A 23,902-nucleotide genomic window follows, 5' to 3' on the forward strand; every position below is an offset into this window, starting at 1 on the left:
TTATAACAAAGAATTCTTAAAAAGAACTTACGAAGTATAGATTTTCCAGTTACGAATAATCCACATATATATGTATATGTATGTGTGTTTTTTGATACGTCAGAAAGCTAAATTATTTTCACGTATAACATAATTTTTGTTTCAATGCAATGTTTTATATTTAAAATATAATTGTTGTAGTGTTAAAATATATCAAAAAGTTTCATTTTGTTAGAATTTAATATGTGAAAGCAAATATTACTTTAATGCGGCAGCTACCAAAAAGTTCGTTTTTGGTCCTCAATTAGGCACAATTCAATTTGATTATTCAGGAACCTTAACTCTTCGGTTACAATTGTGTGTGCCTCGCTGGTACCACTGTATGCATATTTTATAGAACGCAAGTGACTAATATCAGTAGCTCAATTACGATAATAAATAATTAATAATGACGATATTACGAATAATATGTTCATAATAATTTAAAGTAGTAATCCACACCTGGTACTGCAGCGTCAAGGAAAAATAATTATTTTGTTAAAAAATGTTTTGTCGCTGTACAATCTCGAAATTGCAATATTTTTTAACTACTTTGTACTATATAGACTGTGTAGACTGTAATTTAAGTTTTTATTACTTAACTCTTAACTTGAGAGAGTAAAAGACTCTTTTCTAATTTTATTCTCTCTTGTAATAAGAAAATAATGTCATTTGTTCGTTATGCAAATATATTCAAGAGAATATGATCATTAACTTTATTCTATTTTTGTTAAATGTATAATAATTTGTAATTGATAATTTTCTAAGAAATAAACACTCATGATAATAAAGTTTTTCATATATATTTTCTTATGTTTTTAAAAATATATTTTAACTAAAACTATAGTATTGATTATTCTTATGGGTTACTTACGATATCTAGGATTACAAAAAACAAGAGAAAAATAATTGAAATTACTTTAAGTTATTTGTAAATTTTGCTCACAAAGAAAAGTTGAAAAGCCAAAATAAAAATATGAAATACCAGAAAAATAATCTACATACTTACTGCGTTTGAAATGAGTATTTTAAATTTTATGAAGCATTTGCACTCCATATCATTAATACATATATGAGTTTCATGGAAGTATTTTTGAGAAGAAAACTTTTGAGAAAAATTTATTTGGAAAGTTAGTTAACCATGCGTCTCACATATCGGCCGTTACTGATAACATTACTCGATATAACACCGACCAGTACTCGTTTATAAAAGTTAAGATAAGATCATCTAAAAATAAGAATAAACATGTAGATGTCCCAGAAAAAAGACCTCTATGTAATATGAATGTAACGTTATAATATATAGATAATTATATTTATTTTATAAACAAATGAAGTTAAATCCGGACCTTTATGGTATAAATCAAATAGGTTAAACGAGAACGCCAAATCAATTCTTAGGACCGAGCAGGATAAAGGTAATCTAATAATTTAATAATGATTAAGGTTGTTTATGAAAACTTGTTTTCACTTAGTTGTTGAATTTTGTTAATTAATTTGTGTTCTGTGTTACATGTGTAATATAAAAAGAATTGAGTAAAATGTACTTGATGTTAGAAGAATAGAAGAAAATAGGAGAGGAATAATTTTTTTATTTTGCTTCCAATAGTTAAAATACGAAGATTAAATAATACAATCTCAGAAATATATCTTACATAGTTTTAATGTTTACAAAGCTAAATATTGTTTTCATTTTTACAAAAAATGTGGTATCTTACTGACGTATAATAAATATACAATTTTTATGGAAATATTTCTGAGAATTTAATTTTTGAGAAAAACTTATTAGGAAAATCAACTAGCCAAGGATCGTATACATCAGCTAGTATTGGTAATACTATTCGATATAAAGCCGGCCAATATTCGTTAATAAAATTCACGACAACATCATCTGAAAATAAAAATTGAATAAGAATATGTTCTAGAAAAAACATATCAATTTAAGAAAGCAATATAAATACAGTTAGATTATTAAAGTTACATAAATAATGTCTTTCGTTTCGTGATCTTATATTTTGTTGTAAAAATTGGTAAGAAATGTTAAATATACTAACAATAAAATAAAATATGATTACAACTTTTTAAGTAATATTTTTACAATAACTCTCCTCTTTTTTTAAATTAGTAATTGATTTTATATCGTCATTATTACTTGTGATAATAATATCAAGGTAGTCTGGAATTCTTTTCAAAGTTTGACATTTCAACAGTTAGCAGTTTTAACTTATTCAAGTATACAACATTTGGCAGTTTTAACTTATTCAAATATACAGACATTGCAATTTAATTATGTAATAATTTTATTAGTTATTTTTACTATTATTTTGGTGTACGAATATTTTTGTCTATGAATTACAGATAACTATGAATTACAGATTATTAACTTTTAATTAATTATTGCGAATAATAAAAATAACGAGATTTACATATATTTAAATAATAAATTATTCACCGTCTGCACTGATTGTAAGAAAAATATTCGGTTAGATATAATCAAATAATGCAAGTATGTACATAGCAATAAACGCATATATCTGATTAAATTGTACATTCGATAAAAAATATATGATCGATTTTTCGGTCAAATTTTATTGGTAACTGCATTTCATCGGATAAATTTTATTATCGGCTATATCCAAAAGTTAATCGGAAAACTTAATTGAAAAAATTAACTATTTGAAATACTATTTTATTTGGTTTATCCAATGGAAATTTTTCTTAGTGTGTTAGTAAATCTTATATGTACCAGAAAAATAGCACTAATATGAAATCATATTTTACTTAATTTAACACAACTTACTAAACTCTTTGCCTTGTTCTAACAAATTGTCGAAATATATTTTAAGTTTTCCAACTGACGGAGTGATACGGAAATGTTCTACAATCCATGTGTCGTTCACTACATGCCCTGTCATATCCCACGTTCCTCTGACTTCAGTCAGAGTTTCATTAAAATGACCTGTTATGTAAATTATATTTACAGTTATCTATATTTATATTTTTACAGTTTATTATATATTTTACAGTTATATATATCTATATTTATATTTATAGTTTGGTTATGGAATGAGCATGGAATATTTTAAGTGGAATGAAAATTGGAATATTTAGAAACAACTTCTTTAGTAGTGGCCAAATTATAAAACACTAATCACATATTTTTACATTAGAATTATATGGTAATATACATACATATTTTCACTACTACTACTACTACATACATATTTTTGTATATGTATGTTTATAAATTTACGTGACTATTAGAGATATCTTAACTGACTAATAATAAAATTGCAACCAATCAGATTTTAATAGAGAGAATTCATAGTTAATAATTACTTTTTAATAATCGTAAATGCTTATATTGATAAAAGACATTTTTGTTTTTGCAAGCTGAATAGAATTTATTATCTTACCTTTACCAGTAATTCTGAACACACTTAAAGTACTATTTGCTTGTACAGCACTTTCTACGTACAACCATGGTACTTCTGCGTCAATTTCCAAACGGAAAATGTCATCAAGAAAATGCGTTCTTATATCAGAAAAATGAGTCTTCGATAAACCAATAGCAGTCAGGTTTGACGCAGTTATTTCTCCATGTATCTCGCCTAAATTTAATACAGCTGTGGCACGTTCGAGAAATAATGGATCCAAAGCAGGAAAGTCAAATTCTGGAAGTCCTACGAATATGAATAAGTTGATATTAATATATATTTGAGAGTAATTCGATTAAAACAAAATTTACTTTTTTACTTTTAATACAATTTAAACGATTTATAAAATGAAAGTTTATAGTTTACTGCTACTATTGATTAATTAGATAAACATTTCTAACATCGTATTAATTTATCGTATAATAATACGATAATTCGTATAATAATACGAATACCTTTAACAAATCGTGGCCATGCTTCCTCTAAAGCGTGTTTTAAACATGTGGAATAATCAGCTGAATTCCTCTTGCAGACAGTTACGGCTATAGATAAACGAAAAGAATAAAAACTTGAAGAGATGGATCGCCAGTAAATAAAAAACAAATAATAAGGATAACGTCGACAATTAACTGGCACAATATATTTCGTTTAGAACATACAACGTTTCGACCAGTAATACTGGTCCTTATCAAGTATTAAAAAATTTCCTTTAACAACCCATTAGATGTGACAGCAAAAAATGGGTAACATTGGTAATAATATAAGAATACATGGAGGAACGAATCACTCTGCACAGTAACACATATGGAGTAGATATAAAATATTTTAAAAAGACGTCAATTGTTGTGAAAGGTCGGTAGAAGACTTCGTTCCTCCATGTATTCTTATATTATTGCCAATGTTACCCATTTTTTGCTGTCACATCTAATGGGTTGTTAAAGGAAATTTTTTAATACTTGATAAGGACCAGTATTACTGGTCGAAACGTTGTATGTTCTAAACGAAATATATTGTGCCAGTTAATTGTCGACGTTATCCTTATAAAAAGAATAAACTGGAATTGTCGTAAAATAAAATAGTAGTAATAAAAAATATAACAATTAAGTGAATAATAAGATATAATGTAAGAGATAACTATTTTTTGTTGTTAAATGCGTGTATGTTAGATATTTACATGAACACGATAAGAAGATTTTTGTAATCTTTTTCCTTTTTTCTGTGGCAAATAAATTATGCAATTCATGATATTCGTAAAAATAGGAACTATCACTCGTAAGTATAAACGAAGATATTATTTGCTAAGGCAAACGTCTAACAACGCAAAATAAAATTCTAATAAGATGAAGTAATTTTTCATAACAAAATGATTAACGAATACAGAAAAGTAATTATTATAAGAAACTTCAAATTTTTAGCGAAACTCATGTATGTACAATTTTGTATTAGAATATCTTTTCACTTGTATACTCACTTACATTACATCTCATATTCAAAAGTATATTATATGTCTTTCATTTGAAATTATTTTCACCTTAATTCCATATTGATTTCATCATATGGTAAATTTTTATGTCATTAAAAGAATTGTTGCTGTTGGGCGTAGATATGCAATAAAATCATTGTAACAATAAATGTAACAAATGTATCTTGAATAAAAACTTACGAAGCGTAGATTCTCCAGTTGATTGTGAGAAAAATCCGAATGCCGTAACGCTGAATATACTGAGAGCGTAGAGTAACACGTTCATTGTTTAGTTTTCCAGCAAACAGGTTGATCGACTATGATTGCAGAGTCTTATATAATTTCTGTTCACAAGGCCGTATGATAAAATCAAATGATGTTAATAGGCATAAATATGTCAATGATGTAAAGAAGATATATAAATGAGTTAGAATTAAAGGAACGTGTACTATTTCTATGATTTAAAAATATACTATGATCTTATAAATCTTTTAAAATGTGAAATATTATTTGTACATATATGTAATATATTTATTGTACATTATGTATATGTATACTAATTTCTAACTTAAATAGAAACTGGTTCTGAATAAATGTGTTATTATACTATATCTAGTGGGAAATTTAAACATAGTGTAATTCGCATAATACTAGCATGCTTAAAATTGAAATATCAATAAGAATTAATAAAATGTACAGGAGAAATGAAAATATAGATTACAAATTTATTTATTTATGTGTCTGTTATTAAGTAGTAAAATGTTTAATATTTTACTATTTAACTTTTACTTTAAAGAATCTAAATATTTATTTGGCCCTAACTCTTCCATAATAGAAGAGCAATATTATTCTAACTATTACACAAATCTATCAACAGGAATATAATCATTAATTACCAATTATGCATGATGCAGACGCAAAATAAAAGAACCTTTTCTTATCTGATATTATTTAAATATTGTTATATTTACAAAGATCGCAATAGCATTTGCAGTACTTACAGCTTGTACACACGGTGTTCATTTATGCACGCGTTGATAAATTTATTCACAATAGAAAAACGCAAATTAAATGTTTCGTAAGGATATCTTTTTAAAATACTAAAAAATAATAGCGATTATAATTGTCTGCACATACGATATCTGCAATGAAACTGATTGCGACACTCATATTTCTTGGGATCGTGATAAATTTTTTCTTTGTCCGACCTTTAGGCCGAGGCTACAATAGATTTAGTAAATCTTAAGCCGTAAGAAATTGACCAATCACAGTAGGAAGGAAAATAATCACCTGTTATTGATCAATTCTTTACGGCTTAAGGCTTACTACACCTATTGTAGATCCGGTCTTATTTATAAGTAACTTTTGTTTAATTTCATCTTCATGCAGTTTTATACCGATTTTGTACAATTAATTCTTTAAAAGAGTATCTAAAAGCATTGACAGAGATTCAGCACATGACTGTCTTATTAAAATATATAAAAAATTTTATAAGAAATACTTGACTCATATGTTTTTCCGCTATGCATAATGCAAGCATTATAACGCAGTATGCACTATATCATCTTGTAATGTAATGATTTTATAAGTATCTCAAGAGATTATAAATACACTAGACTTATATAATATCTGTTGTAATCAATAAACAATTATTAATATATGCTCACATGTAAGATGGAAGAAGTCAATATCTCAACTATTATGCTATTCATTGTTCCAACGATGTCATTTTATTTTTATAAAGTGACTGCATTGTACTTTGCTTGACATAAAAAATGTCAGATACTTAATGTATTGCGTTAATATACATAGTATATTTAATATTTTCATTAATGACTCATTATTTTGTTAACGTAAACAAGAAATTTAGTAATCGTTTAATGCGAAATGATTATATTATTTGACCGAATGTGCTTTATGTTTTTAATTACTGAATTTTATTAATTATTTGCCATACCATAAAAAATAGTTCAATGTATGTTCAATAATTCTTTACAAATTTTTATTAATTTTATAAAAAATGCTGCAAGTTTTGTAAGTACTGAAAATATATATGTATATGTATATGCTCACTGAGGTCAGATAATATTTTCCTGTTAAATTTTAGTTTAGGTTTTTAGTTAATATAAAAAACAATCTTTAACTGTTTATAAAACTATTCTTTTTAACATTATCTTTTTAACAACAAAAATAAGATTTAATAATGAAAATGTTTTACTACCTGTGATAGATTGCTGCAATAAATAATTGTTAGTATAACTCGTTTATAGCTAATAAAAATGTTAACAAAATCCATAAGAAAAACTAAAAAGTGATAAAAAAATTGACGCTTCTTTTTTATGTAACATGTAAAATACATGAAATCGAGATGTTATGATGACCTTAGATGCATATAAGTTTTTGAATTCACATAATAATAAGATTTGAATTATTAGGCTACCTACATCCTGCTTTGGACCTACATAATATTGTAGTATTCTCGTTGGTTGTTTGATCTTATCTAGGGATCTTATTTTCCTTTATTGTATATAAGTTTTTTCTGCAAGTAAATCTTTAACTAATTGTAAAAATGAAAGAAATCGATGTACGTACATGGTAACACGACGCGTCTTTTGGTTGTTTTGTGCGCCTTTTGACATAAAAATTATTAATTATTTTTATTGATAATTGCATATTTAATAATAAAAAGTAAGAGAAGATATTACTAAAGTTAATATTTTAAGTCACTACATATATTTTATTTGCACAGACACTGAAGTAAGTGTTCGAACATTAAAGTTTAACCAGAAGAAGTCCTTTTTATCTTGTTATATGTATAAACGTGTATTAATATAATTGCTAATGTAATAAATCGAGATTTTTCTTATTGCATTAAAATTTGTTATGATGTTCAATAAAAAATATCTATGTAATGCACTATGTGTAAAATCGTATGGAAGACTGTCTTTGTAAAAGCAGGAAGAAAACACCGCAGCGAAAGTGGGAGGCTGTCTGGTCACCTAAGAATATGATATTATTGAGAATAATAAATCCTCGAGGATGAGCCGGAATTAATTGCTGGACCGATTGCAAGCAATTTGCGACACTGATTGCAGCGAGATGAGAGAACCATCTTGGGAAAATCTTTTGGACGACGGAAGAGAAGGAAACTGGTGCCGTTATCTTTCTCTCTCATACCTCACCTCTTCTCTCCTTTGAAGCGTGGATTTGAATCTACGTTTTACGGCGCAATTAATTCCCCAAGGAGAGTTGCATTTCTTGCTCCGTCGAGGCAAGGAAAGGGATTTGCGAACGGCAAGGTTTCCGGGGTCCCATAGGAACTTGGCAACCGGACAAGGACGCAGCGAGTGCTAGGAAGGGAAAAAACAAGAGGGAGGGATGGATAGAGTCACTGGGTTGCGGAGGGAAAAGACCAACGAGGTGATGGCAAACCGTTCTATAGGGTTAAGGGATACACGATGTCTCCACGACGGTATTATCGACGACCGCTAAACGTCTCGCTTTATCCCTGAAGAGTCCTCTAAAGTTAATGATTTAAACCCGTCTCCCCTGTTGATAGGATTCATTTTTTTGGGATTGGAAAAAAACAATAAATACATAAACGATGAATTTTTTGCGATTGAAAAATACCGATGACGAGATGCGCATTTTATCATTTATACTAGACAACCCAAGCGTGCAATTTGCTCTCTAAAAATTCGCATGGTTTGACAGCTGCAACTAACACGACTGAAGCGTGTCGTATCGCACAAGCGAGAAAGCTAATCAGCATCTCGGAAAAGCGACAACAATACTTCGAGACTTTCGACTGTCGACTTAATACGCCTTTTTTTTTACTAGCACGCAGCGCGCGCTGACGCGCGCGCCTCAACTACTTTCCATACTTATTTCTTTATTACACATTTCTTCTTTTTTGTTTAAAAATGTATTGGTAATTTTCTTTGTGTCCCTGATGGTCGAAGGTAAATTAAGTTACGGAATTTTCACGAGACACTAAATGCCAAAAATTCCCCTAAGTTACGATTCATTTATTGGATTACCCTATCGGGAAACACGGCTGTAGCAAAGGTATCATTTCATAATTTAGACTACCGGAATTGAGCGTGTCGAAGGGATTAAATCATTCAATAGCGACACTCGCCGCTCTCATGAAAGCATCTCGTATGAGAGTTGCGCTTTTCTCGCGGCGATTCCCGTATAATTTGCAATTCAGAAGATTTCTATATCCGCGCACGGATTCGCCGGAGACCTGTATTAGATAGCAAAGTCTTGGTGCCTGCCCTTTGCCAAGCTCACGTCGCAGCTTCGGGGACAAACGGGATGTGTACGGGACGCGTCACCAAAGGAACTTCTTATTCGCGCGAGGAGAAGTGCCGTCGACGGAGCCGCTTTTCCTGCCCGCTAGGGAAATCCGATACGAAGTCTATCCATGTATATTTGAGGACCTGCGGCGTTACTCGGTAGAGCATGTTGCTCGCAAAGCGGACAGAACTCTCCCGACCTATTTACAGTTATTCGGCCTGCCGTCGGCCTGCCCAAGATTTTGATCGGTCTATATTTCTATAATACAACAAGCACGAGATTTTGTGGAATTACACACAGTTTGTGCATTAGTTTACGTACCTTGAGTTTACCAGGATATAGAGTTTACATTGACATACGTCTTAAAGGATACATAAATAAAATATATCTTACACAAAGATATAAAATAAGCTATGATAATATAATATAAGATATATAAATGTAATAGATAAATATAATATATTATACATATAATGAGAGATATGAGACTCGTTTAAGTCGGAGCAATATATAATATTGGGAACTTTATATTTTTTTAGTAGGAGGAAATCTTCTAAGTCGTCAGAAATAAGTAAAAACTTCGAAAGACTACTTGAGCATGTCTGGCAAATTTTTATGTTTGAACTCACAATGTTTTGACCATGGTTTGTGGTCCTTTTCAAGTGATCTAACAAAGACACGGAAAATCTAAATTCCATCTATGACCGTATTATAGCTATAACTTAAATCTCAGTTAAACATTTTTGTTCGTACACTTGACTTTCTCATGTTTGCAATGCCTTTTTCAAGGAACTCTAGAAACACTTACAATTAGTCATGTTCTGCCTTTCGTGAAATCATGACCTATTCCTTCGATTTACTACACTGAATTTTTGACACAATTGTAAGTTGCTCTCTCTCTTTACATCAAATATATCTCTCTCGCTCTTTGTTCCTTCTGTGTGCAACACGACACTTTGCGTTAACCTCCAATAAAGTTATGCGTATAAATACCTGAGTTGAAACACGACTTTGACACAACCAGGTTTATGACATCTACCTATACATATAATCTATTCTTACATTAACCACGACAATTTTCTCCCATTTTTGTAAATCTTTCCTACATTACTATGGTCAATCTTACTTTAATTCCTCAATCTTAATACTTCTGACTTTAATTTTTGTAACTTATGTATGTATCAATCCTTTATTAAAATTGCTTGTAATTTCTTTGTTAGATCACTCGAAAAGGACCACAAACCATGGTCGAAACGTTGCGAGTTCAAACACAAAAATTTGCTAGACATGGTCAAGTAATCTTTTGAAGTGTTTATAACTTTTTGTCAGAAGTGAAGGTGTTTAGAATTCTAATATAATTTTACGTTTGTAGTGTAATGGTGTATTACATACCAGTATGAATAACGCCCTTGTTGCCAAGTTACTTCTGATTTAAAACTTTCTTAAACTTCTGGTAATAAGTTTGAAAATTTACCGCGTCATCAAATTTGTATTGTACAATACATATGAAGTATATCGAATAAAACTTAGAAAGAAGTTTAAAGATTAAAGAAAATCAAAGATGCGGCAAAATACGTTAAAAAAATTTCAGGTTGTTGTATAACAATAATAATGCTTTGTCAATTAGGTATCTAAAAGTGTTTTAGAAACAATTTTTTATATCGTAATATTTAATAATTAAAAATAAAGCATTTAATTTCACGCAATTAATTATAATTATAGCTTACATTACATAAGTAAGAAATCGTTGTACCTTAATATTTACACAAATTTTTACTTTAACATTTTAAGAGTTACCAATTTAATTATATATAAAAATATCTTTATTGGTTCTCACAAGATTCTTGCCGCGTCTAAAAAATTAATTCACCTACCGCGTTCGGCAAAGGATATTTTCTGGCAAAATCTTATCGTTAAAGTTTCCTTCTTTCCTCGTATCATGTGGTGAGATAAATATTCTCCTACTAAGCATGTTCGTCGAGAAACGTTGCTTAATTAAAAATGTTATCTATTATGATCGGGTAGGTAAAATGTAAGATCCCTCTAGTAAGAACCCCTTATGTCATTTGTCAAACGTTGTAGGAGTTCGCGGAGATTACCAAATGAAACTAATTAAGAAGATAACGGGAAGATTGTATCTCGCGCTCCCCATTACACACCGTGCTGATGAATTACGTCTTTCTTCGAAACGGCTGTGTGCATTCGTTACACTCTGCCATTTTTTCAGAAGGCTGCACGGAGTAACGCTTAATCCTGTCTTATCTACTTATTCCAAATCAATTTTTTTTAGTCTACTGTTATCTCATCTCCGTATAATTCTTACGTAGTTAAATATAGTTGAGCATAAATTACTCGATGCTTTTTTGAGAAATTGAGGTATTAATTTCCTTCTAAGTATAACATCTTGATTTCATTATTCTGTCTCAAGACAAGCTTCATTTATTATTAAATCCAATTAAATCATTAGGAGACCTCCTTAAATCTGCAAATAGAGATTAATAATTAAATTTATATTCATATTATTGCAAATAAAATTTATAGCGGTGCTTTTGATAAAATGATAACTTTACATTATATTAAAAAATAACTTTAATAGAATTAATTTTCTTTATTGACTGTATGTCTTTATTGACTTTAATTAATATTGACTTTATTGACTTTAATATAATAACTGTTAACTTTATTTTAACTTAATGTACAGAAAATACTAAATAAATATTATTATTATTATAAGGTAACATACTATTATATATCATAGTGTGATATAAAATAAATTTCTTCATTATATCATAACATTTTGTTTTTCATGCTTTGATTTACAGTAAACTTTGATAAGACTAATTACCTATTACAAAGATTATTAATTGACAGTTACATTTGGACAATATTTACTTACGCGTCAAAACCTTAATTAAGCTCACGTTAAGGCGAGGTCTAACCGGAAACATCGTTGAAGTCACATGCACCCTCGAAGTTCCCCGTGAGAAACCACCCCCGATAGCTCTACGCGCGTCGCGTGCAGCTACAGCAAACCCGCGCCAAACTTTCCACCGTGCGGTGTGGCTGTTTACACGAATCCGATTTAATCGAATTCGCCTAATTCGGCGGCGCGTCCTCGAAATTCCAAGTCGATCCTGACGAAGCCGGTTGCAACGAAGGCAGCAGTCTCTCCGTGTCGCTCGGCCCGTTGCCGCAGTTTGCCGAACAACGAAGATTGGCTGGTTCGAGCAAATTTGGCGGGGGTCAAATTTGCATGTTGTGGACTTAGGTCCGAGAGACGCATGGAGAGAGACAGAGAACGAGAGAGAGAGAGAGAGAGAGAGGGGGGGGAGGGTGGGAGTGAATGAGAAGGAAGACTTTGATGAGGGTCGGAGAGGGGAGCAAGAAGTGAGACAGGGACCAGGGCGAAAGGGCACGTTTAACTAAACTATAGCGGTAACGATGGAATAGTTCGAGCCCATAGCTTACCACCGAAGGTGTGTGGTACTTTAGGCAAGAGGTAGGGGAGAAAAGGGCGAGGAGGCGCCAGGCGCGGAGCTGTGGAGAGGAGACCGAGGAGTGGTGGGATATCGGTGGAGAGAGGAGAGCTAGTACCAGTTAAGGGAGACTATAATGGGAAACTTCCCCGAGACCTCTGCTACAGCAGCAGCCAAGTCTCGTCGTTTCGCACGCGGTAGGTGCGCTTTCCACCTTGCACCAGACTCCTCCGCGCAAGCACGGAGCTGCATGTCATACTGCGGTCGTGTTTCCGGAGGTATATGTATGTTAGGTGCGCCAAGCCGTCGTTCGAAGCGTACGTGTGCGTCGCACAGTAGGTGCCGGGAAAGAGACTTGACTTCCAGTAAACTTGAGAGTTTATTTAATTCATTAGTTTCTGCCTTCTTATTAATAGTGAATCAAGAAAGCTGGGTGATATAACGTTTTCTAAATGCCTATTTTCGCTCGATTGTGAGTGGCGATTCGAAAATATGATCGATGCTATAAATCCTCGTCAACAGAATTTAATCGGCGAGGCTATTTCAATTAGCAACTCGAATAAAATTAGAAGAAAAAATTACAGCAAACGTACATTAAAAACCTAATCTTAATATTTCATAATATTGTAAATAAATACCTCAATAATTATCTTGAATCTGAGCAATGTCGATGCGATATAAATCTCTTTTCTTCCTTTTTCTTTAAAGAAAATGGTACTTTATAGCTTATAAATTCATTAGTTTGTTTTAATTAAGCTGTAGTTTAACAATTAAAATAATTACTCATAATTATCTCTAATCTTCTAGATACTAATTGAATAAATAATATAAATAGTGTCTTTTTATAATTATTATTAGACAAGAATTATTATTAAATTACGCTGAAAAGATAATGCATTATTATATTTACGTAAGATACGTTGCGAAGAAAAGTAGAAAAATTTATCCGTATATTACAATTTCTAGATAAAAATAATTTTTCGTTAATCAATTGATCGATTTTGTTTGCATATAACATGATTGAAAACAGTACATTAATAATTTCTCATATGAAACGAAAATTAACAAAATTTCTCGGAGTATTTTTATAACGGATACAATAGAATTCTAATGTTGCAAGCAAAGTGTTCCTTTGATATGTAAAACATCGGCAAGTCTTCTTCTCAATTCAATAATGTCGCATTTCAAACTTCCATTTAGCACTTAAAAATAATTTCATTATCGCTTGCTTGATATGCAAATTAGGCGCTATTACGAGAAAGTTCTCCGGGTGTCATTCCAGGTCTATTTTACGTATTAATCGGACAAAAGCACGACTTCATTATTTATCACTTTTCTGATAAATCCTGTTATTATTTTGATTGCTAATTTTGAATGTAAACAACTACACTTGTTTAATTGTCACTAACTCGTTTTATTTAAGAATTAAAAATAAAGATGGGAATAACATAGAAACAATCGGTACGATATAAACTTGTTTTTCACCAGTATGGCGAAATAATACATGTTAGTAATAAAGAAAAAAATCACTTTGCTGTAAAATAAATTAATAATAACGAAAAAAGATTTCATTATGTCTCACTCCATTTAATTTATATTAAAAAGTGAAAATTGGGAACGTAAAAGTCAAAATGTAAAAGTTGTTTCCGAATCAATGATTCACCTATCACTCTGGGAGCAGAGACTGACGTTGCTAATGACGGCTCAAGATCGCAAACGGAGCATAAGACCATGTAAGTTAATCACTGTACACGTACAAACACGGCAAGCAATGCGTCTCTGCCAAAATACAAACATAGTACCACAGTTAGCCATGATTTGCTCGATGTCGATACTGCGGCCGTAAACAAACGACAATTTCCATTAGTACCAAATGACGAACACCTCGGTCGTGATCGTAAATAAGCGTCGAAATCGCGATTGTCTTAACTCGTTCATGTCTGAGAACGTGTTGTGGCTGACGTGCGACAAACATCGTGTAATCGGAGCTAAAGGGAGAACAGGAAATTACGAAGGGTACGGTGATAGAGACTGAAATAATAAACATTTAGAAAAACAATAATTTTGTTGTCAAAAGAAGTGGAAGAAAACCGCTTATCTCTTTATTCTTTTCTAATTATTCTTGACTAGAGAAGAAAAGAAAAGGAACGTCGGGATTGAAGCTCCAGGAAAGCAATGATCAATTATCTGCTGCTTCGCAGTATATCTCGACAATCGCTGGGAAGACATATCGCATTATACGATGGCTGTTAAATTGGGGGATACCCACAGTATCCGTAATTTCCGCCTTCAGGAGGTCGGCGCGCCGTATAGCGCAGAGAGCTCCGTCCGATCCGTCCTGATACCGCCCATAACCATATCCCCTCGACTGGGATACCGCGATACTTCCTAGACAGATCAATTTGTACGTCTCCTAGATCCCGGATCATAGATGAGCGTGTAATTGGGTGGCCCAGATCCGCGGTATACAACCGTCGGGAGGAGGAAGGGGGCAAGCGCAAGGGATAGGGAGCGCGGATGGGGCACGCTTCATCGATATCAATGATGTTAACTGAGCCATGCTTCCCTCCTGATAGGCCGCCGCATAATTACCCAAACCCTACGTTTAGCTTAATAGTCGCATCATCGTTCGATAAACATGTTATTATTGGAAGAACGGATATGTGGCGTGCGCGGAGAAGCGCGAGAGCCTACGCGTTCGCATACCCGCGCAAATTGACGGCGTCAACCACCCTGTGGATGATGTTTTGGTCCCGGCACCGTGAAGCTGCTATATGCTAATGTGGCTGTCATGTCAATCTGGGTCCACCAACGAATCGATAGTAGTTTATTAATTTGCGCCGGAAATAATCGATTTTCTTCGCTGCGATGTGATTTTCAGCGTGCGTTACTTTGCATCGAACATATTCATTTCGAACATAGTTAGCCATTATTTGTCTCCGTCTTCAACACAAAAAAATCCTAGATAATTAGAAGATGCGTACACCGTACTTTGCATCTTCGAATATTTTAACGTGAGTTTGTTTAGACGAAACGAAATAGGACAGAATGGTTTTTTAAAGAAAAACATGTGTTTAATTTTATGCAAGAATAATTCTTTATTATTTGATACTATCAAACAATAATATTTAATTAATATTTAATCTAATATTAAGTCATAATATCTATAAATATTTAGTACTCGATATCTTTATTCAGAATAAGATATATCGTTGATCGTAAAATATGCACTTTTTTTTCTTTTCTTATCTCCTGCCTCTGATTGTTTAAGATATTAAAAAGCTGTGCTCAGCTGAACATTAATGGATAAGTTAAAAAGAATATTATGAAAACTGTAACAACCTGTTATGTTGATGTAACGAGAATATTTTCGGCATGGATAGGATAATAAATGACGATAAGAGTGGCTTTTTTCTTGCCCGCTGTAGCATGAAACAAGCACAATGTTATCTCGTAGAAAGGTTCGTCGCGGTAAACGCCGGTTTTCCTTTCGGCTGATCTCGTCCGCGGAAATCGCCATAGAAACGTGACGGTGTGACGGCGTTGCGGATAACGCGATAACGAGCGGATAATCTTCCACAGTGAGCTGACTAAACAGCGATTACACCCTTAACTTCTCGCCTTTCTCGCACTCAAGAATTCGCGCCGCGAAGTTTAATGGCGATAAGCGGCGGTGCTTAGACGCCTGACGATCCACTTTCCGCGCCGACCATCCGTATTACCGATATTATTCATCGAATAGGATTTCTACGGTGAGTCTTAGTCACTCATACGAATAATTCATCAAATTGGAATCGAGCATCTACGCGGAAGCGCAGGATTATACCCCAAGATTTCCATAGGGAGATAATAGAATATTCATTGCTTTCCTAAGAAAATGCGATCCTTATGAAAATTTATGCAACCTATTCTCTCTCTCTCTCTCTCTCTCTCCCCCTCTCTCTCTGCAAGCAGCCTATGTATAAAAGATTATAATTGAATTATATCAATAGCATATCATAGGTTTAATTAGTACCGGTTAGATATATAAGTAAATAAGTTTATTAAGAAAAACAGCACAAAGTTTGAATTTTATAATGTCTTAAAACATTTTGGAAGGAGATCGAATTTTTCTGGGGCATTACAAATATTTTAAGAAATTCGATTTTCCCATAATATTAAAAATGCTGTGTTAAAACGACAGAGTATCAACGATTTTTGAAAATCTCCTAAAAATCCCTAAGCAACGGATATACATAGCTTATTATTCAGCATGTATTTATTTAATGGGTTTTTTTAGCAAGAACAAATTTTCTATTATTTGGATAAAATGGAATAATTATGCCGTTTTTTTATTTTCCATCTATTCAAGTTATTCGCTTTACACAATTATGTGTGTTTGTAAAGGTGTAAAGACAACTATTAATTGATCGTGAACAATTTCATTACGATGTCATAATTAATTTAAACAGGTAAACATTTCATTATTTAGTACTGATTTGTAGAAATAATATATAATAACTGCGTTTGTATAAATGTTATAATAAGTTTCGGTAAATTAGTCATTATGCTATTTACTTTGTATACTGTACTAATGCACCGATAAACTTGTAATAGATTCGTGCGGTTAAAATTCCCATTCCAAAAGATATTTATTTTAAATACAGTCCAAGTACAAATGTATCCGCTAGCTATAACGGGCAATCTTTTTTCTCCCACAGCAGAGTATCGCATGCAATATTCTCAAATGCTTATTTAATGGCGGACAAGACTCCATTACCTACGTTTATGCCCCATATCGCAAATTTATGGCACAATTAAGGCCAGCAAAAATCATTAAGGTTACCTCTTAAGATCCAACTTGAATCACTAAAATATTGAACGCTCCTTATAAATAACGAAAATGCATATCGGCGCTCTCTTTTTTCTTCAAGTTAATTAATTCCAAAATTTAGTGTAACTTTCCGATATTTCAGAGAAAGAAATTTTACAAATATTTTCAAAGCGCATATTTCTCTTCACAAAATCGCAAAACTTAAAACATACTCTTTTTATATTACTTTTCGTTTAACCGCACACAGCTGGATAGCAGCAAAATACCTGTATTCTTTCTCTTTATCGTTAACATTGTCGAGCTTCGAATCTTTCTTTTTTCTTACCGCTCCATGAACCTCGTGCCGAGTATTAAGACCACGGTGGATTCGAATTTTGCATTCCGCATTCACGTCGCAGCCGCAATTGCGATTGCATGTAAAGCCGGCGCGGAGAAAAAGAAACGTCGGGGGTCGTTGCGCTGCGACATTGCCGGGGGTAAGACACCGCGCTCTTTCCTCGCATGACCAGTAGGGAAATGTCCCGTTTCATATCATTATGCATATTTATTGCCATCTTGCGAAACAGCCGCCACCGGGGCCCGTGACGTGGCCCGTGCGGGCCACGGTAAATAACGATCTTGGAACGTATACAGGTACACGGCGCGACCGTCCCAGTTTTAGCCACGTTGCGGGAATAATAACAAATAAATACATCGGCGAAAAGTAGCTGCGGCTAAGTTACGCCGGCCGTAAATAACGAAAGTTGCGGCCTTTATGGGCGCGTACTTGTGCGGAATAACGCGGATCCTCATGCGCCAGCGGGTGCACGCGCCGCGCTCGTTCGACCGCATGGCATGATGCACCGTTTTCACGAATCGCCTCGTGTCCACTTTTTCTCGACCTTTAGGCCTGTTCTACAATACGTTGTACGTCGTTGTCGGATGTCGGTCTATTCCTACTACTATTCCTACTTTATTCAGTAAAATAAAGTGGGTAAGCGAGAAGGATTTCGAGTGTGAGCCTGGATAGGTCAGTTGAAAGAGCATTCGCCTGGCAAGCGAAAGGTCCCAGGTTCTTTTCAAAAAAGAAATTTTCTTATTGGCTACGTCCCGACATTCGACGTATTGTATAACAGGCCTTAGGACTTGAGCGAAAAGAATGTCGTAACGGTGTACGATTCCGCCGTAATTGTCGTGTACGTATGTCGCATCCCTCGCATTGCGTTGCGAGGCGACATACGGCAATTCTTTGCGCGTTGACTTCCGACATTTACGTCTTACGACGAAATCATAAACAGTTATGCAGCCTTTCTGCCCAGGCCCTCAGCCGTGATTCCGCGATGTCGAAGGCAAAGTGGCCATCGTTGCTGCCACTGGATACACTCTCGCGGGTTTTTCGTTCTACAAACGACTCGTGCGAAATGTCATAAGAGATAAAGAAAGTGGAAGACATACGGTGAAAAGTCCAATCAATCTATCGGTTCTATTATCTTCTTGGATAAAAGCGGCTTCTTCGATGAATTCCATGGTCCACTTCACATTTCCATAATTTATTTCACTGTCCTATAAGATATTCTCTTTAGAGCTGCCGCGTTCATTATGAGAATGTTAGAGATCTGGAAAGAAGAATTGGCCGGCCGCAAAAGCGAGCTTAGTAAACGTTAAATTAAATATTTACGAAACGTAACGTTGGCTCCGGCTAGCCGACCGCGGCGCAATTTAACTTACGGAAAATGAACGAAATGGAAGTCACAGTCATTTAGCGTAGAATTACGCGAGCGTAGATGTTGCCATCTTTCGTTTCTGAACGGGTATGATCGCGGTGGCCTTTTGACAAACGCAGAAATACGCATAATTTAAGAATTTTCTCTGCTGTTTTAACATAGCAAAACAAACGGTCCTGTCGTCTCCGCACTACTATTTGTGGTAATATCTATTATAAACATTTCCCGACTCTACGTCCGGACATACAGCAACGCGCGCGCGCGCGCCTGGCAGGTGCCTCAGGTATCATGGATGGGTAACACAGACTAAAATACATCGGAGCATTTGCATATTCATACGCAGGTCATATTCATGTAAATGCCAATGCGCACGCATTATGGGAAGCGTGTATTACACGCGGCTAAGTCAAAGAGTGCGTGGAAAAAATGAGCTATGTCGGCAGATGCGTGCAATCTATTTGAAATTTGTATCAAAGACCTCTTTCGCTCGTGGTGTACGCATAATTGGCACCAAGATTTTCACGTTCCATTTATCATTACTCGCCTTCCTACGAGTCTCACACGCGCGCATTCTTATTGTCCTTAATGACTACTTTCCAACAAAATATTATGTAATATATTTATTATGGCGATTAATATTGAAACTATCTACTAAAGATTTATATTTACATGCGTTAGTAAATTATTATTTCATAGATAAAATTATCACCTTATAATAAAATAAGTAGTATAATAAGTAAGTAGCTTCAATTTTGTAATTTTTGGTTAAATATAAATATAAATATATAAATCCACATCTTAGATTACAATTATTGGGCTACCAACATCTTGTTCGGACCTAAAGGCGCTCACGCTTGTTTGATTTATATCATAAAAAATGGGCTTATTCAACTTTATTTCTTTATAAGTATAACAATTATTCACACAACAAAACAACTAATTTTTGTAAAGTACATGAAAATTTATACATTTACATTATTAATTGTTCTACTCATTATTTACGTGACTTTACATATATCTTTCTTTACGGGTATATATGCATTAAATTCATTACAAAGGGATGGTTCACGCGAGACATGATTTTCCAATCAATCGTATCGCTTTGAAGAGATCGACGTTTCTCGTTTTCCGATATACGATGAAATTTGACTGATACTTAAGAGGTTGAATTGAATTGTCAAGCGCGATTGATCGATGTGGGACAAGTGGGTATGGACGATGCTAAAGTATATTACACCTGTATATTGCGGGAGATGAAATTTTCTTACGGACCTAAAATGAGACGCGCGTATAATGCAATCGTGTAACCGTGTGTCTCAAGTCGAAACCCTTTTGTACAGATAATATAAATTATAACTTATAATTATGAAAGTTTTGCAATTAATTTGAAACGAGCGCGCTCCTAGGATAACTACGATGGCACAAAGAATCGCGCAGCTCGAACTGCCGCGGAGTTTCCGGTGGATCCGCGTGCAGTTTGAACCACGGTAATTTCTTCGATTGCACGCAACGCGGCAAGAAGCGCAAGAGACGTAAATTTTCTAAGTGTTCACGCCACCGTGGGAGGTAAAACATTCTTCGCTCGCGCGTAAGTAAATACAAACTGCTCTGCTCGCGCGCGCGCGCGCGCGCGAGCGGACAGGCGCGGGGAACCGAGCGCAGCGAAGCCCGGAAGTTCGACCTGTACAACTTGGCGAACCAATATACTGCTGCGGCCGACTAAATGAAGGAACTTAAGTGAAAAGTTTGTCCGTAACCTACGAAAATACTGCAGTGCCTACGTATTGAAAACACGAGCGAAATACCTTAAGGAAGTTGCGGATGGGGCAAGGGGATAAGGAACGTTACGGACAGACATCGCTTGTCTCTCCGCTCCGCGCCGCGCTGGTCGACGCGCGAAGGCGCCGCGCCGCGAGGAAATTTACATCTCCGCCACTCGGAATACGAAACGATCCTTCACGTTGAAGATTTCGGAATCCAGTCGTGTTACACGGTCTCCTGTAAAGGGCGGGGACCTTTTAGCATTCCGCCAGCGAATTTCGTTCGCGCGCGCTGATAATCAGGAAACGTTTCCCTCTTCCCCTCCCCCTTTATTTCAACACTTTTCGTATGACTTCGCACGACCGACGCGTACCCAATAGCAGTCTCGCGATACCCATTTGCGGAAATCTCGCGAAACGTTAAGAAAAATAATACCTCAATGTGTAAATTGAGCCTAGATGGACCTTTTCAAGTGCCAGAGGAATCTGAAATCGGTCCACTCTGACTTATTTCCTTTTATTTTAGAAAGTACACTGTTTTGCACTCTGATCCTAGCGTACACGCTGTAAGTACGTTCCAAAAGTAAATTTTGCGTTGCACGCACACCGTACAAGAAGATTAATTCTCTTGTCTCTTGGGGAGGATCGTGGCGGCTCCCTCCAATTACGTAAATTGCGCGTGCGCTCGGTGCTCATCGAAATTATGTATGATCCATGTGTAGCATAACTGGCGTGTACGTTCTCACCCATGTCAGATTTCCGCTGTTTTCTTCCAGTTTGGCAGACACGCTATTTGGGCATTAAGCGTGTGTAGGTGAACACGTGGTTTGCCGCCAGATGTGCACCTCGTTGCCTCACACCTGGATACAGGCTGTAAAATCCCACATTACAGAGATTTAGTAGTATTAGTGAGACGTATATATGACTAGTGTAACATTGGTTATCCAATAATGTTGTCACACCGGCGGCTGTTTGAGCCACCGCCGTCAATCGCGTCGATATATTTTTAACCGCGGCCGATAAATCATAAGGAATATACTGTAACGCCTACGCCTGAAAAAGGAAACTTGAAAGTTTTAAATGTAAACATTGTGAACTAAATGTTGCATTACCAATTTATATGATATCAATTCGGGTGCAACGTAGCACGCACGAATGCATTATTGACTGCCTATTTCGGTTTGAAATACAAACTGAAGTTAATTTATTTTGTGTCGATAATATTTAATAATCTTTTTCGCTTGATTGAAAAATTATAGGTATATTGTTTACAGTGGCTCCTGCACAAAGCAGCGGTTGGTATGGGTGCTTTGATTTTTGTAAAATACCATTTTTTTCATAAAAAAAATATCATTTATTGATACGCTAAGTTACATATGCACATTTAAAAATATGTGATGTCAAGTCGTTAAATAATTACATTTTGAATCTTGCTTTAAATAACAATTAACAGTTAGTTACATTGAGAGCACGTATTATTTTTAGTAGTTTGCGTATAGTAGATTTTTAGATGCAATTATAAAATCTTGCTTTTCATGGAAGTATATAAGTTTCATGAGCGATTAATTCTTCCTCGCACGTAAAACGAAATCAACCTCGCGCGCAATGAGAAGGAAACAGAAATTAAACGGAGGGTATCGATAAATCAAGTTCTTCCTCTATCTGTAACCGCAGAGGCAGTAACGAGGGTGCAGTCGCCGCGTAATAGTTTATAGATAGACTAGTTGTATTTCCCCCTTGTTCCATGAGGTGTATAGCCTACGATAAGACTTCGCAGCCAGGTCTCTGCGACGCGCAAAGCCAGACTCGTACGGTTTACTTTGGAATTGCAGGCCGAGACGCATCTAACGCAAGCTAATTTAACCGGCAAGAGCAGTCGGGTGCATCGGCGCGCAATTTATCGCGATTTTCAAAGCCTTTCTTTTTCGAGGTGACGCGTATAATTGCTAAACTTTTCCTGATTTGTCCATTTTGTAAACAATACGAACCGTAGGTCGAACAAAAGTGAGTCATTAAATTTTCCTGAAAAGAAATTCATTGTATAATTAAAAATTAAACTTTCGTACATTATTTTCGCATAACGTGACGTGCGTCGATTTTCTAATGCAATAGGTTTTACCCTCTCAGAAAGACTTTCCAGTGACAAGACAAAACATATGCTTGACACATTTAAATTTATCACAACCTTATGTAGTAAAAGAATAAAACAATATTAAGATTAAATCACTGATTCCTATTCTTCTCTCTTGAATAAAATAAGACTGACTTACTTTACTGAGATAAGGGTAACAAATATAAATTTGCGTTTAGGATAAACCTTCTCTCAGTGTGTACTAATACCCGCACCAACATCATTTTATTCTTGATTTATGAATTTTCCATTAAGATCAAAATATTCTCCTCTCAATAATAAATATATGATTGTGGCTATGTCGACCGTATTTTGTGATACATCGTAGTGTAATAGCATCGGGAAATCATTTCTGTGGGTTCAGAGAGAGAAGATACGTTGCTATAAAACACTTGTGTAAACGCAATATTTATTGTCGGTTTCTCAAACGCGGAATAAAATTTAGAAAAATGTTTTGTTTACGCTTCTCAATCGGCATCTGTATACGTCACTCGTGGCGCTGTGGAAACGACTGAACGCCGGGCAAATGCGAATTGTCGAATCGTTTTCCCGACATGCTCGCGATCTAAGTGGAATAAATGCGCGGCTCTTCCGAAGAGAGAGAGCGGTGAGCGTTGGTGCTCGTCGCGCCGGTGGTAAAGTGACTTTACGGAGAGTCGCATCCTAGAAACGAGTGTAAATGCGACGCCGTGGCGGACTAATATCGCGTAAAGCGGTGTAGGAACACCGGACGGGCATCCGGGAGTTAGGCCGCGGGATGCGGGCTGCAATCCGGAGGCGCGGAATGCCGCGACTATTGC

The 23,902-nt window shown here is 34.8% G+C and overlaps 2 protein-coding genes across 2 annotated transcripts in view; both read right to left on the reverse strand.

The window, feature by feature from the left end:
* The window catches only part of LOC105567831, a 4,997-nt gene extending 4,630 nt beyond the window's left edge, over window positions 1-367 (reverse strand). The window contains exons 1-2 of the mRNA XM_012023039.1: window positions 356-367; window positions 32-107 (exon numbers count right to left, since the gene is read on the reverse strand). Coding sequence (XP_011878429.1) covers window positions 32-107; window positions 356-367 — 88 coding nt within the window. The remainder of the gene's footprint in view (window positions 1-31; window positions 108-355) is intronic.
* A 1,223-nt stretch (window positions 368-1,590) lies between these two features.
* On the reverse strand, window positions 1,591-5,246 carry LOC105567808. Its single transcript, XM_012023004.1, has 5 exons — window positions 5,119-5,246; window positions 3,911-3,997; window positions 3,435-3,701; window positions 2,819-2,977; window positions 1,591-1,909 (listed from the first exon to the last, which is right to left on the reverse strand). The coding sequence occupies exons 1-5, from the start codon at window positions 5,201-5,203 to the stop codon at window positions 1,761-1,763; spliced, it is 747 nt and encodes a 248-aa protein (XP_011878394.1). The 5' UTR covers window positions 5,204-5,246; the 3' UTR covers window positions 1,591-1,760.
* Window positions 5,247-23,902: the final 18,656 nt, after the last annotated feature.

The sequence above is a fragment of the Vollenhovia emeryi genome, unplaced genomic scaffold (genome assembly GCF_000949405.1).
Source record: "Vollenhovia emeryi isolate VEMERY1.0 unplaced genomic scaffold, V.emery_V1.0 DF939134.1, whole genome shotgun sequence".
NCBI classification, from domain to species: domain Eukaryota; kingdom Metazoa; phylum Arthropoda; class Insecta; order Hymenoptera; family Formicidae; genus Vollenhovia; species Vollenhovia emeryi.

What these genes read in the sequence shown, in the direction of transcription:
- LOC105567808 (XM_012023004.1), bottom strand. Translation starts at nt 5,203, where the DNA reads ATGAACGTGTTACTCTACGCTCTCAGTATATTCAGCGTTACGGCATTC. An exon ending in ATGGCCACGATTTGTTAAAG is followed by an intron (nt 3,702 to 3,910) that starts GTATTCGTATTA and finishes TCATATTCGTAG; the next exon opens with GACTTCCAGAATTTGACTTT. An exon ending in GTTCAGAATTACTGGTAAAG is followed by an intron (nt 2,978 to 3,434) that starts GTAAGATAATAA and finishes TTTACATAACAG; the next exon opens with GTCATTTTAATGAAACTCTG.